The following is an 18,835-nucleotide window of genomic DNA, read 5'->3' on the forward strand; positions in this document are numbered from 1 at the left end:
ATTCTGCACCACCCATTGGGGTATAAGCAAAAGAAGGGGCAGGGCTGGAAGTGCATTTCATTTTAGACTGATTTTGTACTGAGCATACTGAGTGATCTGGCCAAAGAATACCTCTTCCTGTACATATTTGATGGAGGGCTATTGCATCTGCCTGGCACACAGTAATTTGGGAGATATTGGATATGATCAGTTTTGTCAAAGTGTGTGCAAGACAGGTTAACTTATTAGAATTTTGTCTGTCCAATTTGCAATGTTGTACATTTTTATTTTTCAAATATTCATATTCACACATACAGGCTCATTGACAATCAGTTGAATTATTCTAGAAAGCCAACATTTGAGCTGATTAATACACCTTGAATTCATAGCAAATTAGTCTGATTCAACAAAGTCACGTGTGGTTCTGGAGCTAAAATTCCCCCTGTACTTTAGTTAGCAGTTCAGACCCAATTTTCAATGGTTGCAGTGAAGCTCTGCTGTGATGAGATTGAGCTGGAGTTTAAAATCACTGTCTTCTTGTGTAACATGTGTTGCATGTGTCACTGTATTTCTCACCACCCATACTAACAAATGCTTTACTAACACACAAAATGAGCACAAAAATAGTATACCTGGATGGTCAATGTTAATGGTCAATAACTTTCATGTAACATGTATCAATGGTCTACTACCTCTTCGCCTGTGTCATTATCAAACCTCTCCATGAATAGTGTTAAGGTACCTTTATGTGTTCGCACATTAAACATTCACACAGAGGGAAGAATCCAATTTCTCAAAGATGCTGCAATAGATGCCAATGAATTTTAACTAATTTTGTGGCCAGTTTCAAGGACCAGAACAATCAGCGAAATGTCAAAACACTTCGGGCTCACAGTGAGCTTTCAGCTCAGATGATATTTTGGAGGCCTCACAGGAGATGGCGGCTAAGGCGGAAGCCCACAGGAGGATGGCTGGGTGGCTGGGAACCACTGGTGGATGTTGGCTGGACTGCCGATGGAGAAACAGGAGCTGGAGTTGGCCAGGCCGCAGACGAAGAAACACTGGAGGAGGACCACTGGGCTACCGACGGAAAACACTGGAGGAGGTCCGCTGGGCTGCTGATGGAGAAACACTGGAAGAGGTCGGCCAGGACACTGATTGGGATCCACTGATGGAGGTTGACCGGGCCGCCGATGGTTGTAAGTAGGACCCAAATTCAAAATACCAGGGAGGCAGTCAGGATGAGGAACAAAAGGCAAGCTTTATTGAACAAAAGCTGAATACTCCAAAAACAATAAATCCAAAAACAACCAAGAAGAGTAAAACCCCAAAATACAAAGTAGCAAGACAAAAAGTAAAACAAAGTACAGCAAAAAGCAAAGTACAAAACAGGAAAAACTCAAGGAATAAAGCGAGAAACTAAAACCAGAAAACATACCACAAGGAGACACTGGAAAACACGGAAACAGGCACAGGAGAATAACCAGGTGAATCATACATGTGGGTAACACACGGTAGTAACACAGGACAAACTGACAAAGACAAGAGGGGGCAAACAGACTATATATACACACAAGGGCTGATGACAGATGAGACACAGGTGGACACAGAAAAGGGGGGGGAATTAAACATTGGGAGGAAATGAAAAGCAAAACAAGACACATGAGGGTAAGATTTCAAAATAAAACAGGAAACCACAAACGCAAAACCAGAATCATGACAAGTTTTCAGTTTTTAAAAGACTGATTGCGACATTTAATGTTTGGAAGCTTAAGAGCTGAAATAGCTTTCTGCATATAAAATGGTTGAATGTATCTGCAAGTCCGCATCAATTAAGTTACACCATGAAATGTCACAAAGGTAACAGCGCTTTTAATGCAAGTGCTTTATACTTCGACTACCTCCTGGAAAACTGCAAAATAACTTGACCTAAGTTGTAAGAGATTTGATATTCAAATCTCTTTATTGGGTGTTAGCCTTGCTTGTCTTAATATTGCTTCTATGATTCGATGCTTCGGCCCATGATTGCTCGTTTCGTGTTCCTCTCTGGTCTCAGCAGGAGTATGTAACATTTAGGACCAAACAGTGCTACCAACAGGCCAAAACTGGAGGCCAGGATGGCAAAAACCTCCACTGCATCTGCATATTTGCCTGGTGAGCTGATATAAGCAGGGACAAAGGCCACCCATACAGCACAGAAGATCAGCATGCTGAAGGTGATAAGTTTGGCCTCATTGAAACTATCTGGAAGATTCCTTGCTTTAAATGCAATCAGAAAACTGAGGATAGCCAGTAAGCCAATATAGCCCAGTAACACTGCAAAACCAACTCTGGACCCAACCGCACACTCATAAACAATCTTATCATTGTGGTATTGAGTGTTTTTATGAGGAGTTGGGGAGGCAGATACAATCCAGACAGTGCAGACTGCTGCCTGAACAGAAGTGAGAACAATAACTGTGACTCTCTGTTGCAAAACACCAAACCATTTAATATTGGTTCCACCTCCTGGCTTAGAGGCCTTGAACACAGCCAGAACCACCATGGTTTTAACCAGGATGCATGAGACACAAAGCACAAAGCTGATCCCAAATGCTGCATGTCTCAGCTGACATGTCCACAGCCTGGGACGGCCAATAAACAGCAGTGAACATAGGTAACATAACTTCAGTGATAGTAATAGCTGGAAACTCAGTTCTGAATTGTTGGCACGTACAACAGGTGTTTTCCGATGATAGATAAAGATGCCCAGGACAACAGCACAGACACATGTGCCAAATAATGAGGCCACTGTCAAACCGATACCCAGAGGCTCATGGTAGGAGAGAAACTCATTTTTCTTAGGAACACAGTGGTCACGTTGGGCGTTGGACCAGAAGTCCTCTGGACAACTGGTGCACTCCATGGCATCTAAGAGACAAGGAACATACCTGAGTTACTGTACATATACTATATATATTATTTCTCCAAACTCCAATGTGTAAAAATGTATACTGACCAGTCTTATTGCTGATCTTTCCTTCAGAACAAGGGATGCAGTCAAAACAGCACACAGGTTCCCCTTTCTTTCTGGCCATGCGGGTACCTGGAGGGCAGCTTTCACTGCACACTGAGCGGGGTGGCTATAGGGAGAAAAAATATTTCCCCACTGATTTACACTGCTATCATGCAGAACCCAATGGAGGCCTTGACAATCATTTTTTATAGCACTACTTTTGCGTTACTTTGCCATATTTTTGCATTAACTCGTAATACCTTTGCGTTCCCTCATAATACTTTTACGTTACATCACAATACTTTTGTCCTTCTGAGCTGGGTTATTATGGATTAAACATACTGACCTCTTCAGCCTCTCTTCTGTCCTTCTGCTGCTCCTGTTTGGGTCACTCATCCTCCAGAGCTGCTCTTCACTGTCAAAGTGTCTCTGGGCTTGTTACGTGGGTGGCTTAGGAAATCGACAGCTCAAGTTACCACAGTGCCGGGCTGGGCTGCCCTGTCGCTACACTGCCACCCAGCCTGTCTGCTCTACCTAACAAGACAAGAGTCACTGCAGCTGCAACAGCAAAAGTGTCAGTGTGTTTACCAGTGGGGTAAGTTAGTCAGTTATGCTGACATAGATTGTTGACGCCCTGGGAGTCTAGAGGAGAGGGAGGAAGATTGATGGGACCCGCACACACGGCCGACTGCCTGATCTAAGCTGTCCTCCTGTGTCCAACTCCCTGGGTGCCGGGGTAGTCCCGCTGTACAACCACAGGGAGGGAGTCTAGGGCTACAATGAATTAACTTGTTAATCACACCACAAAATAGACAAGAATTAGCTATCTAGCATGCCATTACCTAACTATAGGGTCAGTGGTTGTCTTGTGTTAATGGGTAGTGCATGAGGTTTTCTGGGGGTTGACTTGTAAAAACAAACAGCCAGCAGCAAAGCTGATGCAGTGGATTGTGAGCCATTGCCCCACCGGTAAACACACTGACACTTTGGCTGTTGCAGCTGCAGTGTCTCTGGGTTTGTTAGGTAACAGACAGGCTGGGTGGCAGAGCAGCGGCAGGGTAGTCTTGTGGCAGCCGGCCTGGTGGCTCTACCAAACAAGACCAGAGACTCTCTGGCAGTGAAGAGCAGCTCTGGATGGTGAGAGAACCCGACAGGCACAGCAGAGGACCAGGAGAGAGGCTGTTTGATCCATAATAATGTGGCTCAGATGGAATGGATGTTAAAAAGTATTGCAAGGTAATGCGAAAGACGTCCTTTTTTGGTCCTAACCTTTTTTGTTTCAAACTTCCAGAAGATTTTGTCTTCATTAATTATGAGTTCTTCACCTTTGTAGGCTGACCTTTTGACCTTGCCCACATTCTGAAGTTTTGTTGTTCCATCAGGGAGCTTCAGCCAGTTCATGATATCATATATTGGTAAGGCATCACCATTCTCATCAAATGATACTTGATCACCAAATGATGTGGTGAAGTTGACCTTTTGCAAATAATGCAGTAGCTATGAATATCACAATAAGGGAAAGAGGAAAACCAAAGAGGACAGATTAAAAAAATATTTTATGTGAACATATATCTGTTCTGCATTTTGCAATTAGTCATCTCATATCTCTGTATTCAATCCTATACCCTATTCACTTCAAGAAATACTAAAGCATATGATTAAGTCATATAAACAGGTGATGTGAACTCATATTACACCTGCCATGGCTCCAGTCTTTGCAAATTGCCACAGCTGCGTCCACTGAATGGCCCTCTTCCTGGCTCACACTGCAGCATGTCATCAAGGGCATAGGCCAGAGCATACACAGCCTTGTACACATTATACTCTGGCCTGAGGTTTGAAACATCCAGAAACTCAGTCTCTATATCCTCTAGATTTTCCTGTCCAGTGCATAATGTTCCCCCATCCTCCACCAAACCTGCTGGAGGCGGAGTGAAGCTACACTGAAATGTATATTCCCAAAACAGTTTCACCTGAAATATATTTAAAACTTAATTAAAAGATAAACATGTTAACAGAAATGTAACAATATATTATTCTTGAAATTTGTCATCTGATTGTTAGGGTTAAATTCTCACTATGTTATTTCCATAGCTGTTGTTGTGTTGTTGATCAGGACGTATTTGTAGGAGGAATTCCCTGAGCCCCGGTATTTCTCCTCGACGGATGGCAATGCCTAGTATGCCAGGCAGGTATGGCATGAGATGGGGGTTCTGAAAAACAGTAGCTGCTATCCAGGCTTCACTGGCAATCCACTGCAGGCCTGTCACATTCTGCCTCACCACCTGTGCATCATATAAAATATGTAACTCTATACTGCCGCTTTATACAATACAAAGGTTACTTATTTATACACAGGTACAGTTCAATGTGTTACACACTAGTTAAAGAGAACATTTAACTAATAAATTAAATTAAGTTAAATTTGGCCCAACCTGTTATTGTATCTTAATTATCTGACAAATAAAACAATAAGATCTATAGCTATATTCAGTTATAATTTGTATTTCAAGCCCAACCTCTTCCATGAGGTTAACCATGTGACTCTCATGTGCAAACACAATGACCACACGAGCTGTGGATTTCTTCATCACATTCACAATCCTCCTTATTTCAGCTGGGTGATCGCCCCAGGGCAAAACGTCTAAGTAGGCAAGACAACCTCCACCAGAGTGTGCCAGGTGAGATTGGAAAGCTCGAGCAGCGTGGAGTCCATAGTCATCATCACTGACCAGCAGACCTGCCCAAGTCCAGCCAAAGTGGTTAAGAATCTGGATCATAGCCTGCACCTAAGAGAGTACACAGTGGAGAGATTAGTGCACAGGCTGAAATACTCTTTCTGTAGAAAACGTATGTAACAGGATTTCAAAATGCATCATGTTTAATTATTGCCTTTAAATTTGTTTTTTTCATTGCACTAAAGAGACATTCTTTCCTTGAATGTTCAACCTGCTTTATCGCCCCAGGGCAGAACCTCTAAGTAGGTGCTTTATTTTATATGTTTATATGTCTAACTTTGCCAGTAGATGGTCACCTGGAAAGCATCACTTGGGATCGTCCTAAAAAAGGATGGAAACTTTTCCCGGTTACTCAGACAGGAGCATGTGGCAAAATAACTCACCTGTGAATGACACAGATTGTACATCCTGAAAACATTCAAAGCTCGGTTACTACATGTTTAAAATTGACCTTAAATCTGAGATCAATTAAAAATTATCCAAAACAATTAGTAAATTGAAGGCAGAAAACTTACCATAGGTACTCTGTACAAACCTAAGACAGAGGAGATGGCAATAGAACGTGTAGACGAAGAATCACCCACAATCCCCATAACCGGAGGGGTCCCTACACAGGTCTCGTCTAATATAAACTGCTCCTCTTGACCACTGACTAGGGATAACGCTGCACGGAATCCAATCCCTAGTTTGACACAGATATCGTAAAGACTGTATCCCAGAGTCACATTAGGTAGCAGGTTGGTGCTTTTGTTGATCTCATCAATAGCAAAGACCATGGTCTGGGCCTGCCTGAATCCTAGAATATCAAAACTAACACAAAAAATACCACTTTTTGTCAGTGATACAGAAACTGTGCCACCAGACTGTACCAGCAGACTTCAGGGCTTCTTTCATCCTCAGCAATCCACCATAAAAAATAGTTTTATCTTTATGTTTTATCTGACCCAGATAAATCGGAATCTGACCCGATAACTGGCATTAAGAATAATAATAACAAAAAGAAAAGAAATACACAATCTTTCCCAATTAACAATTTTTTCGCTGATGGTCTAAACTGAGACTGTTTCATGACCACTTAAATGTTCTTTGTAGTACATGTAAATACAACTGTGCAAAAAAAGTAGAACATGGCATAAATGTAATTCTTTCAGAGTAATATTTCATCATAAAGACATATTCTACCAATGAAATAGATTTTTTGCTGTTTGGCTGACAAACTCACCTGTGGCAGGTAGGCTGTTGTGGCTCTGAGGTAAAAGACATGTCAGGAAAGACAGAAACAAAGTGCATCCCAAACAGCCCACCTAGAACTACATCTCCAGCTTTGTGCATCCCACTTAGATGAAACTGTCCTTGTGACCGGCAGGAGAAGGGATAAAGAGGGGAGGATGCAACAGAAGAAAAGTACGAATACAACAACATGTAAAACATATGCAAGAGCAATTTGGTATCTAAATATGTCCACATGACTTTCTTCCTGTGCACCCCTTTTCTGAGCCCAGTCATCAAGTTTTATTGCTCTTGACCTCATTTATTGACTTGCAGCTTTCTTTAATCTTAAGCACCACCCATTAGGGTACAAGCAAAAGTATGGGCAGGGCCTAAAATTATTCTGTACTAGGCAGAATTAATCTGTACACTGGCGATAACATTTCTGCCTGGCCATTTTTCCCAACCCCATTCTAAGTTGTGGATGACCATTATGGTTCAAGTCAATTCAAACTGGCATAACATACATATTATTGTGTTTTTTTTTGTTTTTTTTTGTGGCATAATAAGTGGAACTCAAATTTATGTTAAATTGTAGACAATGTAGATAGACTCTGTCACTTTTTTAATTAACTGAGCAGATACATGTATTAGAAAAGCCACTTTGTACTCAGTATAATCCAAAATTTGTGAACACATCTCCAAGCACATACAAGCGCATACAAGCAGGTAAGTACAACATAGTAAATGTATGTCTATAATTACAGGCAGAAACCTGTAACTCACCGTATTTAATAGAGAGTGCATGTACATACCCTTAAACTTACAATATGTGTTGGAATTGATGGTAAGGCAGGTGTGGTTAATAGAAATTAATAATTATTGATAGTAATTATTAAAAATAAATGTATCCAAGGGTTCACAAATGTTAATATATGTCAATAAAATATTGAGAATTAAAGGAACAGTGAAGGAAATGAATCTGAGAACTGACCATCACAACCAGCAGTTACCACAAAACATATGCACAAAATAATCACAGAAAACTGCTCTGTATAATATAATAGAATTTATTAATGTTAGCAAATTGATCAATAATCAATACTACTTCAGTCAACAAAATCTATCATTCAATTACAGTAGCTAAACTATGAAACTTAAACACTAAGACAAACTCATGCAACAAACAAGCATGCGGTGTGTGTGTGTGTGTGTGTGTGTGTGTGTGCGTGTGCGTGTAAGAGAGACAAAGAAATGCCTAGCCGGCGGCGCGTACGGACGCAGCGGCCCCTCTCTGTCCCGAAATGGTGTGTTTTACGTGTTTTTCGTGTTTGTCTTCCTCGGTGTGCTCGAGGAATTTTACGTTTTCGTCGCGTTTGTCCGTCCTAAGGCGCACATACAGCCGCAGGACTCTTTTTGACATCGGAAATACTTTTTCCTGGAAGATAAACCCGACCCACGCTGAGGAGCTTCACAACCTCGGCCTTCTCCAGCGGCCCGCATCGTCGCCGACCCCCACTACTGCAGCTCACCCGCAGAGGAAGCGCCGCAGGCGGTGCGAGAGGAGGCAGAAGCGAGGAAAGCGCGGAGGTATCCGGGCCAGGCTAGCGGCTAACCCGAACAAGCCGGCTTTTCCATCAATCGTACTAGCCAATGTACGCTCCTTGGACAATAAACTGGATTACATACAGCTCATGAGATCGACCCAGCGGACTGTGAGAGAGTGCTGTGTTTTTGTTTTCACGGAAACATGGCTGAACAACAACACACCGGACTCCGCCATCCAGCTCGACCGGCTAACGTGCCACCGAGCAGACAGAGCCCTCATTGAAGGAGGTAAGACCCGCGGTGGCGGGGTCTGTGTGTACATCAGGGATGCTTGGTGTCAGGATGCTGTGGTGGTTTGCAGACACTGTTCACCCCTTGTGGAGTTTATGATCATCAAGTGCCGGCCTTTCTATCTACCAAGGGAGTTTTCTGCCATCCTGCTGGTCGCAGTCTACATCCCTCCCAGCTGTAACAACAATGATAGAGACAAGGCACTGAGTGAACTGTACAGCTCCATCAGTGAACAGCAGACTGCCCATCCAGAGGGACTTCTCATCGTGGCTGGAGATTTCAATCATGCAAATCTCAAAACAGTGTTTCCTAATGTGTACCAACACATTGACTTTGCAACAAGGGGAAACAACACACTGGACCAGGTTTACACAACATTGAGAGGAGCATACAAGGCCTCACCCCTCCCCCATCTCGGCGCTTCGGACCACATCACTGTTATGCTAATGCCAGCATACAGGCCTAAGGTCAAAGTCACCAGACCGGTTCAGAAGCAGGTACGGGTGTGGCCAGAGGGTGCCTCCTCAGCACTCCAGGACTGCTTTGACACCACAGACTGGGACATGTTCAAGCAGGCAGCCACCTACAACCACCACATCAACATACAGGAGTACTCAGACACTGTTACTGCCTACATCAGCAAATGCATTGATGATGTCACGGACACCAAGACCATCACAGTACGGGCCAATCAGAAACCATGGCTGACGGGGGAAGTCCATCGGTTACTGAAAGCCCGGAACGCTGCTTTCAGAGCAGGTGATGAGGCTGGTCTGAGATCAGCAAGAGCCAACCTGTCCCGTGGCATCAGACTTGCAAAGAGGCAGTACAGCAACAGGATAACCCACCACTTCACCGACAGCAGAGACACAAGGAGCCTGTGGCAGGGGTTACAGACCATCACGGACTACAAACCTCGACCACAGACCTGTGACAACAACATCACTCTGCTGAACGATCTGAACCACTTCTTTGGACGGTTTGAAGCCGACAACACCACACCTGCACAGAAGACAACACCCCCTCCAGATGACCAGGTGCTGTCCCTGACTCCAGCCAGCGTGAGGAGATCCCTCTCCAGGATCAACGCTCGCAAAGCTGCAGGACCGGACAACATTCCTGGTCGTGTGCTGAAGGACTGTGCAGAGGAGCTCACAGATGTCCTCACAGACATCTTCAACACCTCCCTGAGCCAAGCTGTTGTCCCCACCTGCTTCAAGAACACCACCATCATCCCGGTCCCAAAGAAGACCTCCCCATCGTGCTTCAACGACTACCGCCCCGTGGCACTGACCCCCATCATCATGAAGTGCTTCGAGCGGTTAGTCATGCAGCACATCAAATCCATCCTACCTCCCTCCCTGGACCCGTACCAGTTTGCATATCGGGCCAACCGGTCCACTGATGATGCAATCTCCACCGCCCTCCACTCAGCTCTCACCCACCTGGATTCTAAGGACTCATATGTGAGGATGTTGTTCTTGGATTTCAGTTCAGCTTTTAACACAATCATCCCCCAGCAGCTGATACAGAAACTGGACTGTTTAGGACTAAACACCTCACTCCGTAACTGGTTGCTGGACTTCCTGACAGGAAGACCACAGGCAGTCCGGGTCGGCAGCAGCGCATCCAGCACCATCGTGCTGAACACAGGGGCTCCCCAAGGATGCGTGCTCAGCCCCTTACTGTTCACCCTGCTGACCCATGACTGCACACCAACACACAACACCAACCTCTTCGTCAAGTTTGCGGATGACACGACTGTGGTGGGGCTCATCAACAACAACAATGAGTCAAACTACAGGGATGAGGTGAGCCAACTGGCCAAGTGGTGCAGAGACAACAATCTCTCTCTGAACGTGGAGAAGACAAAGGAGATTGTTGTCGACTTCCGGAGAGCCTCCACCCAGCACCCTCCACTGACTATCAATGGAGCTGCTGTGGAGAGAGTGAGCAGCACCAGGTTCCTGGGTGTGCACCTCTCTGAGGACCTCTCCTGGAGCAGGAACACCGCATCACTGGCCAGGAAAGCTCAGCAGCGCCTCTACTTCCTCCGCAGACTGAGAAGAGCCAGAGCACCAGTCCACATCATGACAACCTTCTACCGTGGAACCACCGAGAGCATCCTGACCAGCTGCATCACTGTGTGGTACGGCAGCTGCACTGCATCCTGCAAGAAGACCCTGCAGCGCATAGTAAGAGCAGCTGAGAGGATCATCGGTGCCTCCCTCCCCTCCCTCCAGGACACTTACAGCACACGTCTGGCCCGCAAAGCACTCAGCACTGCGGGCGACCCCACCCACCCCAACCACCAACTCTTCAGTCTCCTGCCTTCCGGGAGGAGGATGAGGAGCCTCCGAGCGAGAACCAGCAGACTGAGAGACAGTTTCATTCATCAGGCCATCAGGATGCTGAACTCCCTCCCAGCGCTGCCCCCCCTTCCTTCTCCTTCTCCGCCCGCTGCCCCCACTAACTATGGACATTGTTGACCCCGCCCCCCCCATGGCACCAGCCACTTTTACAACTCAAAAACACTTTAAAATCTATTTGCACTGTGTAAGAATGTTTACAATTTCATTGTCATAGACCAGTTTACACCATTTTATACTGTCATATTTATATCAAACTGCCATATTTATATCCATATTTATATCCAATCCCAATACTGACATACCTATTCCACACTATTTATATCTCCGGACTTTATATTCCCGAATGTCTCTTAGCTGTACATATTTTATTTTTATTTTTATTTTTAGATCTATATTTCTATTTTATTTTATATTCTTATATTTCTTATTTCTGTCTGGACAGAGGGAAACACAATTTCAATTCTCTGTATGTCTTGTACATATTGCAGTTTTGACAATAAAGTCGACTTTGAACTTTTTGAACTTGAAAGAGAGCCAAGATGGCGGGGTATAGAGCCAAGATGGCCGACACGATCTCTTGAAAGATGACGTCATAGATGACTTTAGCTCCACAGGGTGGAGGGGCTCAAATCAGCTTGTGATGATCACAAAGAAAAACAAGCAACAAACGGTGTTTTACAGTGTAAAACTAGCAGCAAATAGGACTTGGCAGTCCAAAAAACTCACAATGTAGCTAAAAAGCATACAATACACGCTAATTTCTAGTATCTGCCCAGACACTAATTAAGGCTCACTTGTAGTGCGTGTCTTCTATCCAGCTTCCTCGGCGTGGATTAAAGGCGTTGCAGCGGAGTCATCATGGGCAAAGAAAATGGGTCAAAGTGGCTGTTTCTTCTGCATGGATGAGAGACTGGGTTGCGCAGCTCTTCTCTGGATCCGGAACGTGTTTGGTAAACACGGGGCATGCAGCTGTTTTTATCTTCTTCGTGTATCCGGTTGCTGCGGAACTGACTATGTATTCAGGTATGCTCTCAGACAGTGGGAAATGGGAGTTTTCAAACAGTCAGAACCATGTGGTGAGGGTCCCAACATATGTAACTTCTGCCGCAGGGGAACTCTCTTTCAAGCTAAACCAAAAGACATTTGCTTAGATTCACCCTGAGATGCTGAAGGCTCTGGACATTGTTGGGCTGTCTTGATTGACACGCCTTTTCAGTGTTGCCTGGAGGTCGAGGACAGTACCTCTGGAGTGGCAGACTGGGGTGGTGGTACACATTTTCAAAAAGGGAGGGTGTTCTCTAAATATCGGATTATCACACTGCTCAGTCTGCCTGGGAAAGTGTATTCCAAAGTGCTGGAAAGGAGGCTCTGACCGTTTGTTGAACCTCGGATTCAGGTGGAACATTGCATAATCTGTCTTGGTCATGGAACAGTGGACCAGCAAGGAGAGTGTCCGGTTTGAGAACCTCAGAATTGCATCTGCTTTTTGAAGATGATGTGGCTCTGCTGGCTTCTTCGGTGTCAGATCTCCAGCAGGCACTGGGGCTATTTGTAGCTGAGTGTGATGCTGCTGTGATGAGGGTCAGCAACTGTAAGTCGGAGGCCAGGTGATTTGCTTTGGTTAGGGCATGTGACTAGGATGTCTATGCCTTGCTTTGGAGGTTTTCTGGGCACAACCAACTGGGAGGTGACCCTGGGGCAGACCCAGAACTCACTGGAGAGATTATATAGCTCATCTGGCCCGGAAATGCCTCGGGATCCCCCAGGATGAGTTGGAAAGCATTGTCTTAGAGACTGCAGTAACTTTACTCCCTGACTGAGTCAGCAGAAGTACTGAATCATGCCACAATAAGAAGCCACAGCATCATAGCTCTGCTAAAGGTTTTTACTGCACTGAGGTTTTTAGGCTACTAGAAGGTTTTTTATATTGTACCACCCAAAGGCTCAATCCCATTTCAAATTTTTACCCCTACCCCTTGGCAGTTGTTGATGGCACTATGTAAACAGACGCGACCAGACTGTCCAACATGCTGCCTTCAGCTGTGGTAATTTCTGTTGGGTTACTGTGGAAATTATGGTATTGTCACAAAGCCATTTCCAATTTACCCGAGGGAGATACAGAAGCATGGACACTTGCAATTTGTTCACAACTTCACGCTATCAATTAAGTCATCAAATTAAAAGAACATTGCTTCATTACCTGGCCTCTAGCTGTGCTTCCTCAAGTCATTCTCCTACAATGCCTATCTGCACTAATATCCGAGGACCAATATCAAGAGCCCCAACTGCAATACTGGACTTTAGTTAAATTTCAAGCGTCGGAAGGGGTTACTGCAGGGCAAGTGGTAAAATGTGAGGTTGACAAATTTGGATGGGGAATGTCCAAGGGCATCTGGTGGACAGCAGGATGGTGGCAATGACAGGCCCTGGGAAAGTGTGAATGTGACTGGATCGCGGGACAAAGAAGCACTTTATGACATTTGATGATTGGAAATTCATTTGGGGCAATATAAAAACTGGTGAGTATATCTTTAAGTCTGCATCAGCCAGAGACAGGTCAAAATTAAATGCATATAATAATGTCAAATGAACCCAAAGAGTCTGCATAATTTGTTCAAACAAAGTAATTTGTAATAATTTGATCAGTTGTAAGTTTAACTTACACCATAAAAAGTCAGAAAGGCAAAAGAAACATTTGAAGTGTGAGTGCTTTATGATTTAACTGTAACCTGAAAAAAAAACAACAACTTGGGTGGAAGCATTTTCACATACAGTATGATCTAAGTGAAAATAGTTTACATATCAGTCACAGTTATGTGGCATCAACATTGCTAGAATTTACTGTTTTGAATTGTTGTATTGTGTAAAGAAAAGGTATTCATTCTGTCCATTAAATTAGGTGCAGTTATTATGGCTGGAAGCTACGACCCATAATTGCTTTCTTTGTGTTCCTCTCTGGTCTAACAAGGAGTATGTAACATTTGGGTCCAAACAGTGCCACCAAGAGGCCAAAACTGGAGGCCAGGATTGCAAATACCTCCACTGCATCTGCATATTTGCCTGGTGAGCTGATATAAGCAGGGACAAAGGCCACCCACACAGCACAGAAGATCAGCATGCTGAAAGTAATAAGTTTGGCCTCATTGAAACTATCTGGAAGATTCCTTGCTTTAAATGCAATCAGAAAACTGAGGACAGCCAGTGAGCCAATATAACCCAGTAACACAGCAAAACCAATGGTGGACCCAACTGCACACTCATAAACAATCTTATCATTGTGGTATTGAGTGTTTTTATGAGGTGTTGGGGAGGCAGATACAATCCAGGCAGTGCAGATTGCTGCCTGAATAGAAGTGAGAACAATAACTGTCCCTCTCTGCTGCATTGCACCAAACCACTTCAGGCTGGCTCCACCTCCTGGCTTGGAGGCCTTGAACACAGCCAGAACCACCATGGTTTTAACCAAGATACATGAGACACAAAGCACAAAGCTGATCCCAAACGCTGCATGTCTCAGCTGGCATGTCCACAGCCTGGGACGGCCGATAAACAGCAGTGAACAAAGGAAACATAACTTAAGAGACAGCAGTAGCTGGTAACTCAGTTCTGAATTGTTGGCACGTACTATAGGTGTGCTGTGATGATAGATAAAGATGCCCAGGACAACAGCACATACACATGTGCCCAGCAAAGAGGCAACTGTCAAGCAGATACCCAGAGGCTCACTGTAGGAGAGAAACTCTGTTTTCTTTGGAATGCACTGGTCATGCTGGGGGCTGGACCAGAAGTCCTCTGGGCAACTGGTGCACTCTATGGAGTCTATGAAAAAAGGAACAGTCTTGAAATATATTTATATTTCCACACTACAATGTTTAAAACTAAATACCAACCAGTCTCATTACTGATCTTCCCCTCAGAACAAGGGACGCAGTCAAAACAGCACACAGGTTCCCCTTTCTTTCTGGCCATGCGGGTACCTGGAGGACAGCTTTCACTGCACACTGAGCGGGGTGGCTATAGGGAGAAAAGTAAATATGTTATTCTTCATTACAGTGTAATAATGAGTTATCTATGAGGTATATGAAAAGTCAGAAGTAACCTTTTTTGATTCAAAGTTCCAGAAGATTTTGTCTTCATCAATTGTGAGTTCTTCACCTTTGAAGGCCGACCTCTTGACCTCACCCACATTCTGCAGTTTTGTTGTTCCATCAGGGAGCTGCAGCCAGTTCATGATATCATATATTGGTAAGGCATCACCATTCTCATCAAATGACACTTGATCACCAAATGATGTGGTGAAGTTGACCTTTTGCAAATAATGCAGCAACTATGAATATCAGAATAAGGGAGAGAGGAAAACCAAAGAAGACAAATTAAAAAATCATAATTTTATGTGAACATATGAGCACAGTAATACCTAGGGTGCAATAATGAAACTTCATATTTTACTTGCAAACATTTTTCTATACCTCATGACAAGATATTTTTGTCCCTAACATGATAACAATATCCACAGCAATCACCAAGTGGTTGTGAAAATCCTTTCAACAATGTGAGGCACTTCACAATTAGTGATCTCTTATCTCTATATTTAATCCTATACTTTATACACTTCAAGAAATACAAAAGCATATTATTACGTCATATAAATAGATAGAGTGTAAAGTGATATCACACCTGCCATGGCTCTAGTTTTTGCAAATTGCCACAGCTGCGCCCAGTGAAAGGCCCTCTCCCTGGCTCACACTGCAGCATGTCATCAAGGGCATAGGCCAGAGCATACACAGCCTTGTACACATTATACTCTGGCCTGAGATTGGAAATGTCCAACAACTCAGTCTCCACATCCTCTAGATTTTCCTGTCCAGTGCATAATGCTCCCCCACCCTCCATCCAACCTGCTGGAGGTGGTGCAAATCTACATTGAATTGTATATTCCCAGAACAGTTTCACCTGAAATGTATTTAAAATGTGTTAACAGTTAATAGTTAAACATGTTAACAGAAATAAAACAATATATCATCCCTGAAATTTGTCATCAGATTGGAAGGTTAAACTCTCACTATGCTATTTCCATAGCTGTTGTTGTGTTGTTGATCAGGACGTATTTGTAGGAGGAATTCCCTGAGCCCTGGTATTTCTCCTCGACGGATGGCAATGCCTAGTATGCCTGCCAGGTGTGACATGAGGTTGGGGGTCTGGAACGCAGTAGCTGCTATCCAGGCTTCACTGGCAATCCATTGCAGGCCTGTCACATTCTGCCTCAGCACCTGTGCATCATATAAAATATAAAATATAAAACTCCATACTGCCATTACAGTAAAGTAGTTTCTCATGCTACAAAGTTTTCTCATTTATACAAAGGTTAACTTTGAGCACTTTGAGCAAAGTGCTGCGTATCAGCACAGGTGGAGTTCGGCTTAACTGGTGGGAGTACATGTTATCACTGAAACCCTGCTAACAGCACCCTGAAACAATAGATTTAATTCAGTGAAATCTATTTTTACAGCCCCATAACTTATTGTAAGTAAATTATCTCAGTTTGGCCTATAAAACATCGAGATCCATAACTATATTAAGCTAAAATTAAGTGGTATTTCAAGCCCAACCTCTTCCATGAGGTTAATCATGTGACTCTCATGTGCAAACACAATGACGACACGAGCTGTGGATTTCTTCATCACATCCACAATCCTCCTTGTTTCATCTGGGTGATCGCCATGAGGCAAAACCTCTACGTAGGCTAGACAACCTCCACCAGAGTGTGCCAGGTCAGATTGGAAGGATCGAGCAGCGTGGAGTCCATAGTCATCATCACTGACCAGCAGACCTGCCCATGTCCAGTCAAAGTGGTTCAGAATCTGAATCATAGCACGCACCTTAGTGAATACAGAGATTAATGCACAGGCTGAAATAAAAGGTTAAAGGTTTCAAAATGGATCATGTTTAATTATTGGGTTTTAAAAGAATTCATTTTTCATTGCAGTGAATGATTGCAATGGACAGCACTAATGTATATTTTTTTGACAATTTTTTTTTTCAGGTTTGCTATATTATTCTTGAGACATACTGTATATGATAGTTATTCACCTGGAAAGCATCACTTGGGATCGTCCTAAAGAAGGATGGAAACTTTTGCCGGTCACTCAGACAGGAACATGTGGCAAAATAACTCACCTGTGAAAGACAAAGAAACTACATCCTGAATCATTTGAATCCTTTAATCTTTTCAGGTTGATTACTCCAAGTTCACAAGTGACATAAAATTTGAAAAATTAATTTTTGGATGGCAAAGTGGAAAACTTACCATAGGTACTCTGTACGAACCTAAGACAGAGGAGATGGCAATAGAACTTGTAGAGGAAGGATCACCCACAATCCCTATGACTGGAGGGGTTCCTACACAGGTCTTGTCTAATATAAACTGCTCCTCTTGACCACTGACTAGAGACATTGCAGCAGGAAATCCTATCCGTAGTTTGATGCAGTTATCATAAAGACTGTATCCCAGAGTCACATTAGGTAGCAGGTTGGAGTTTCTATTGATCTCATCAATAGCAAAGACCATGGTCTGGGCCTGCCTGAATCCTAGAATATCAAAGCTAAACCAAAAAAGCACCACTGTTTATCATTAAAATATACAACATTACTGTTTCAACAGTACATGTTGCACAACCACAGTAGGGGAGTCAGACAACCACAGTTACCATAATACTTACAGCTACCACAAGGGACTTTAATTTTGAGAAACTGCAGAAAAGTTATACATTTAAAATGGCAAATAGACAACATAACTCCTTCAGAGGAATATTTGATGATTCAAAATACACTGGATTCCTGGAATTTATTCTCTGCAGTTTCTGCTTTTTGCTATTTCATTCACAGAGACTCACCCGTGGCAGGTAGGCTGTTGTGGCTCTGAGGTAAAAGACATCTCAGGAAAGACAGAAAAGAAGTGCATCCCAAATAGCCCACCTAGAAGCACATCTCCAGCCTTGTGCATACCACTAAGATGAAAGTGTCCCTGTAACCGGCACACAGCAGAAGAAAAGTAGGAATACAACAATATGAAATACATGAACATGAGCAATTTAATATCTAAATATGCCCGCATGACTTTCCTCCTGTTCATCCCTTCTCTGAGCCCAGTCATCAAGTTTTATCGCTGTTGACCTCTTTTATTGAGTTGAAGCTTTGTTAAATCTTATGCACCACCTATTGGTGTATAAGCAAAAGTATGGGCAGGGCCTAATATGAGTCTGTATTAAGGCAGAATTCATCTGTGAATAATGAAACTTATTAAGAAAGAGTAATTCAGCCTGCGCACTAATCTCTGTATTCACTTCGGTGTGTGCTATGATTCAGATTCTGAACACTTTGACTGGACTTGGGCAGGTCTGCTGGTCAGTGATGATGACTATGGACTCCACGCTGCTTGATCCTTCCAATCTGACCTGGCGCACTCTGGTGCAGGTTGTCTTGCATGATCACCTAGCTGAATTAAGTTGAATAATGAATGCAATGTTTGAGGTCGGCATAAAAATTGCATAACAGTCATGTGTTTTAAATCATTCTGCAATTTAATATCTCAGCAGATAAGCTGGGCTGTATGCCAGGAGTGAGCGAGACATCGACTTACTGATTCACATCACCAGGATCTACAGAAAAGACATCAGAATGTCATTCAGACTAGATAAGTGTGG

At 43.6% G+C, this 18,835-nt stretch overlaps 2 protein-coding genes across 2 annotated transcripts; both read right to left on the minus strand.

Moving 5' to 3' along the window:
* Nucleotides 1–1,978: 1,978 nt before the first annotated feature.
* LOC141012970 (extracellular calcium-sensing receptor-like) lies at nt 1,979–7,101 on the minus strand. The gene is made up of 9 exons (XM_073486514.1): nt 6,935–7,101; nt 6,228–6,522; nt 6,009–6,095; nt 5,494–5,763; nt 5,053–5,259; nt 4,672–4,947; nt 4,244–4,471; nt 2,978–3,101; nt 1,979–2,889 (listed from the first exon to the last, which is right to left on the minus strand). Exons 1-9 carry the CDS (start codon nt 7,042–7,044, stop codon nt 1,979–1,981), a joined length of 2,508 nt encoding a protein of 835 aa, XP_073342615.1. The 5' UTR covers nt 7,045–7,101.
* Nucleotides 7,102–14,040: 6,939 nt separating this feature from the next.
* On the minus strand, nt 14,041–18,135 carry LOC141012981 (extracellular calcium-sensing receptor-like). The gene is made up of 9 exons (XM_073486525.1): nt 18,026–18,135; nt 17,440–17,734; nt 17,223–17,309; nt 16,742–17,011; nt 16,196–16,402; nt 15,810–16,085; nt 15,232–15,459; nt 15,023–15,146; nt 14,041–14,951 (listed from the first exon to the last, which is right to left on the minus strand). Exons 1-9 carry the CDS (start codon nt 18,133–18,135, stop codon nt 14,041–14,043), a joined length of 2,508 nt encoding a protein of 835 aa, XP_073342626.1.
* Nucleotides 18,136–18,835: the final 700 nt, after the last annotated feature.

The sequence above is a fragment of the Pagrus major genome, chromosome 2 (genome assembly GCF_040436345.1).
Source record: "Pagrus major chromosome 2, Pma_NU_1.0".
Lineage (NCBI taxonomy): Eukaryota > Metazoa > Chordata > Actinopteri > Spariformes > Sparidae > Pagrus > Pagrus major.

Bases quoted from the DNA above. Each gene is read 5' to 3' on its own strand.
- LOC141012970 (XM_073486514.1), bottom strand. From the start codon at position 7,044: ATGCACAAAGCTGGAGATGTAGTTCTAGGTGGGCTGTTTGGGATGCAC. The intron at 5,260-5,493 runs GTTGGGCTTGAA...TATGATGCACAG, and splicing joins TGGTTAACCTCATGGAAGAG to GTGGTGAGGCAGAATGTGAC. The intron at 2,890-2,977 runs GTCAGTATACAT...CTTGTCTCTTAG, and splicing joins AAAGATCAGCAATAAGACTG to ATGCCATGGAGTGCACCAGT.
- LOC141012981 (XM_073486525.1), bottom strand. From the start codon at position 18,135: ATGCACAAGGCTGGAGATGTGCTTCTAGGTGGGCTATTTGGGATGCAC. The intron at 16,403-16,741 runs GTTGGGCTTGAA...TATGATGCACAG, and splicing joins TGATTAACCTCATGGAAGAG to GTGCTGAGGCAGAATGTGAC. The intron at 15,147-15,231 runs GTTACTTCTGAC...TTCTCCCTATAG, and splicing joins GGAACTTTGAATCAAAAAAG to CCACCCCGCTCAGTGTGCAG.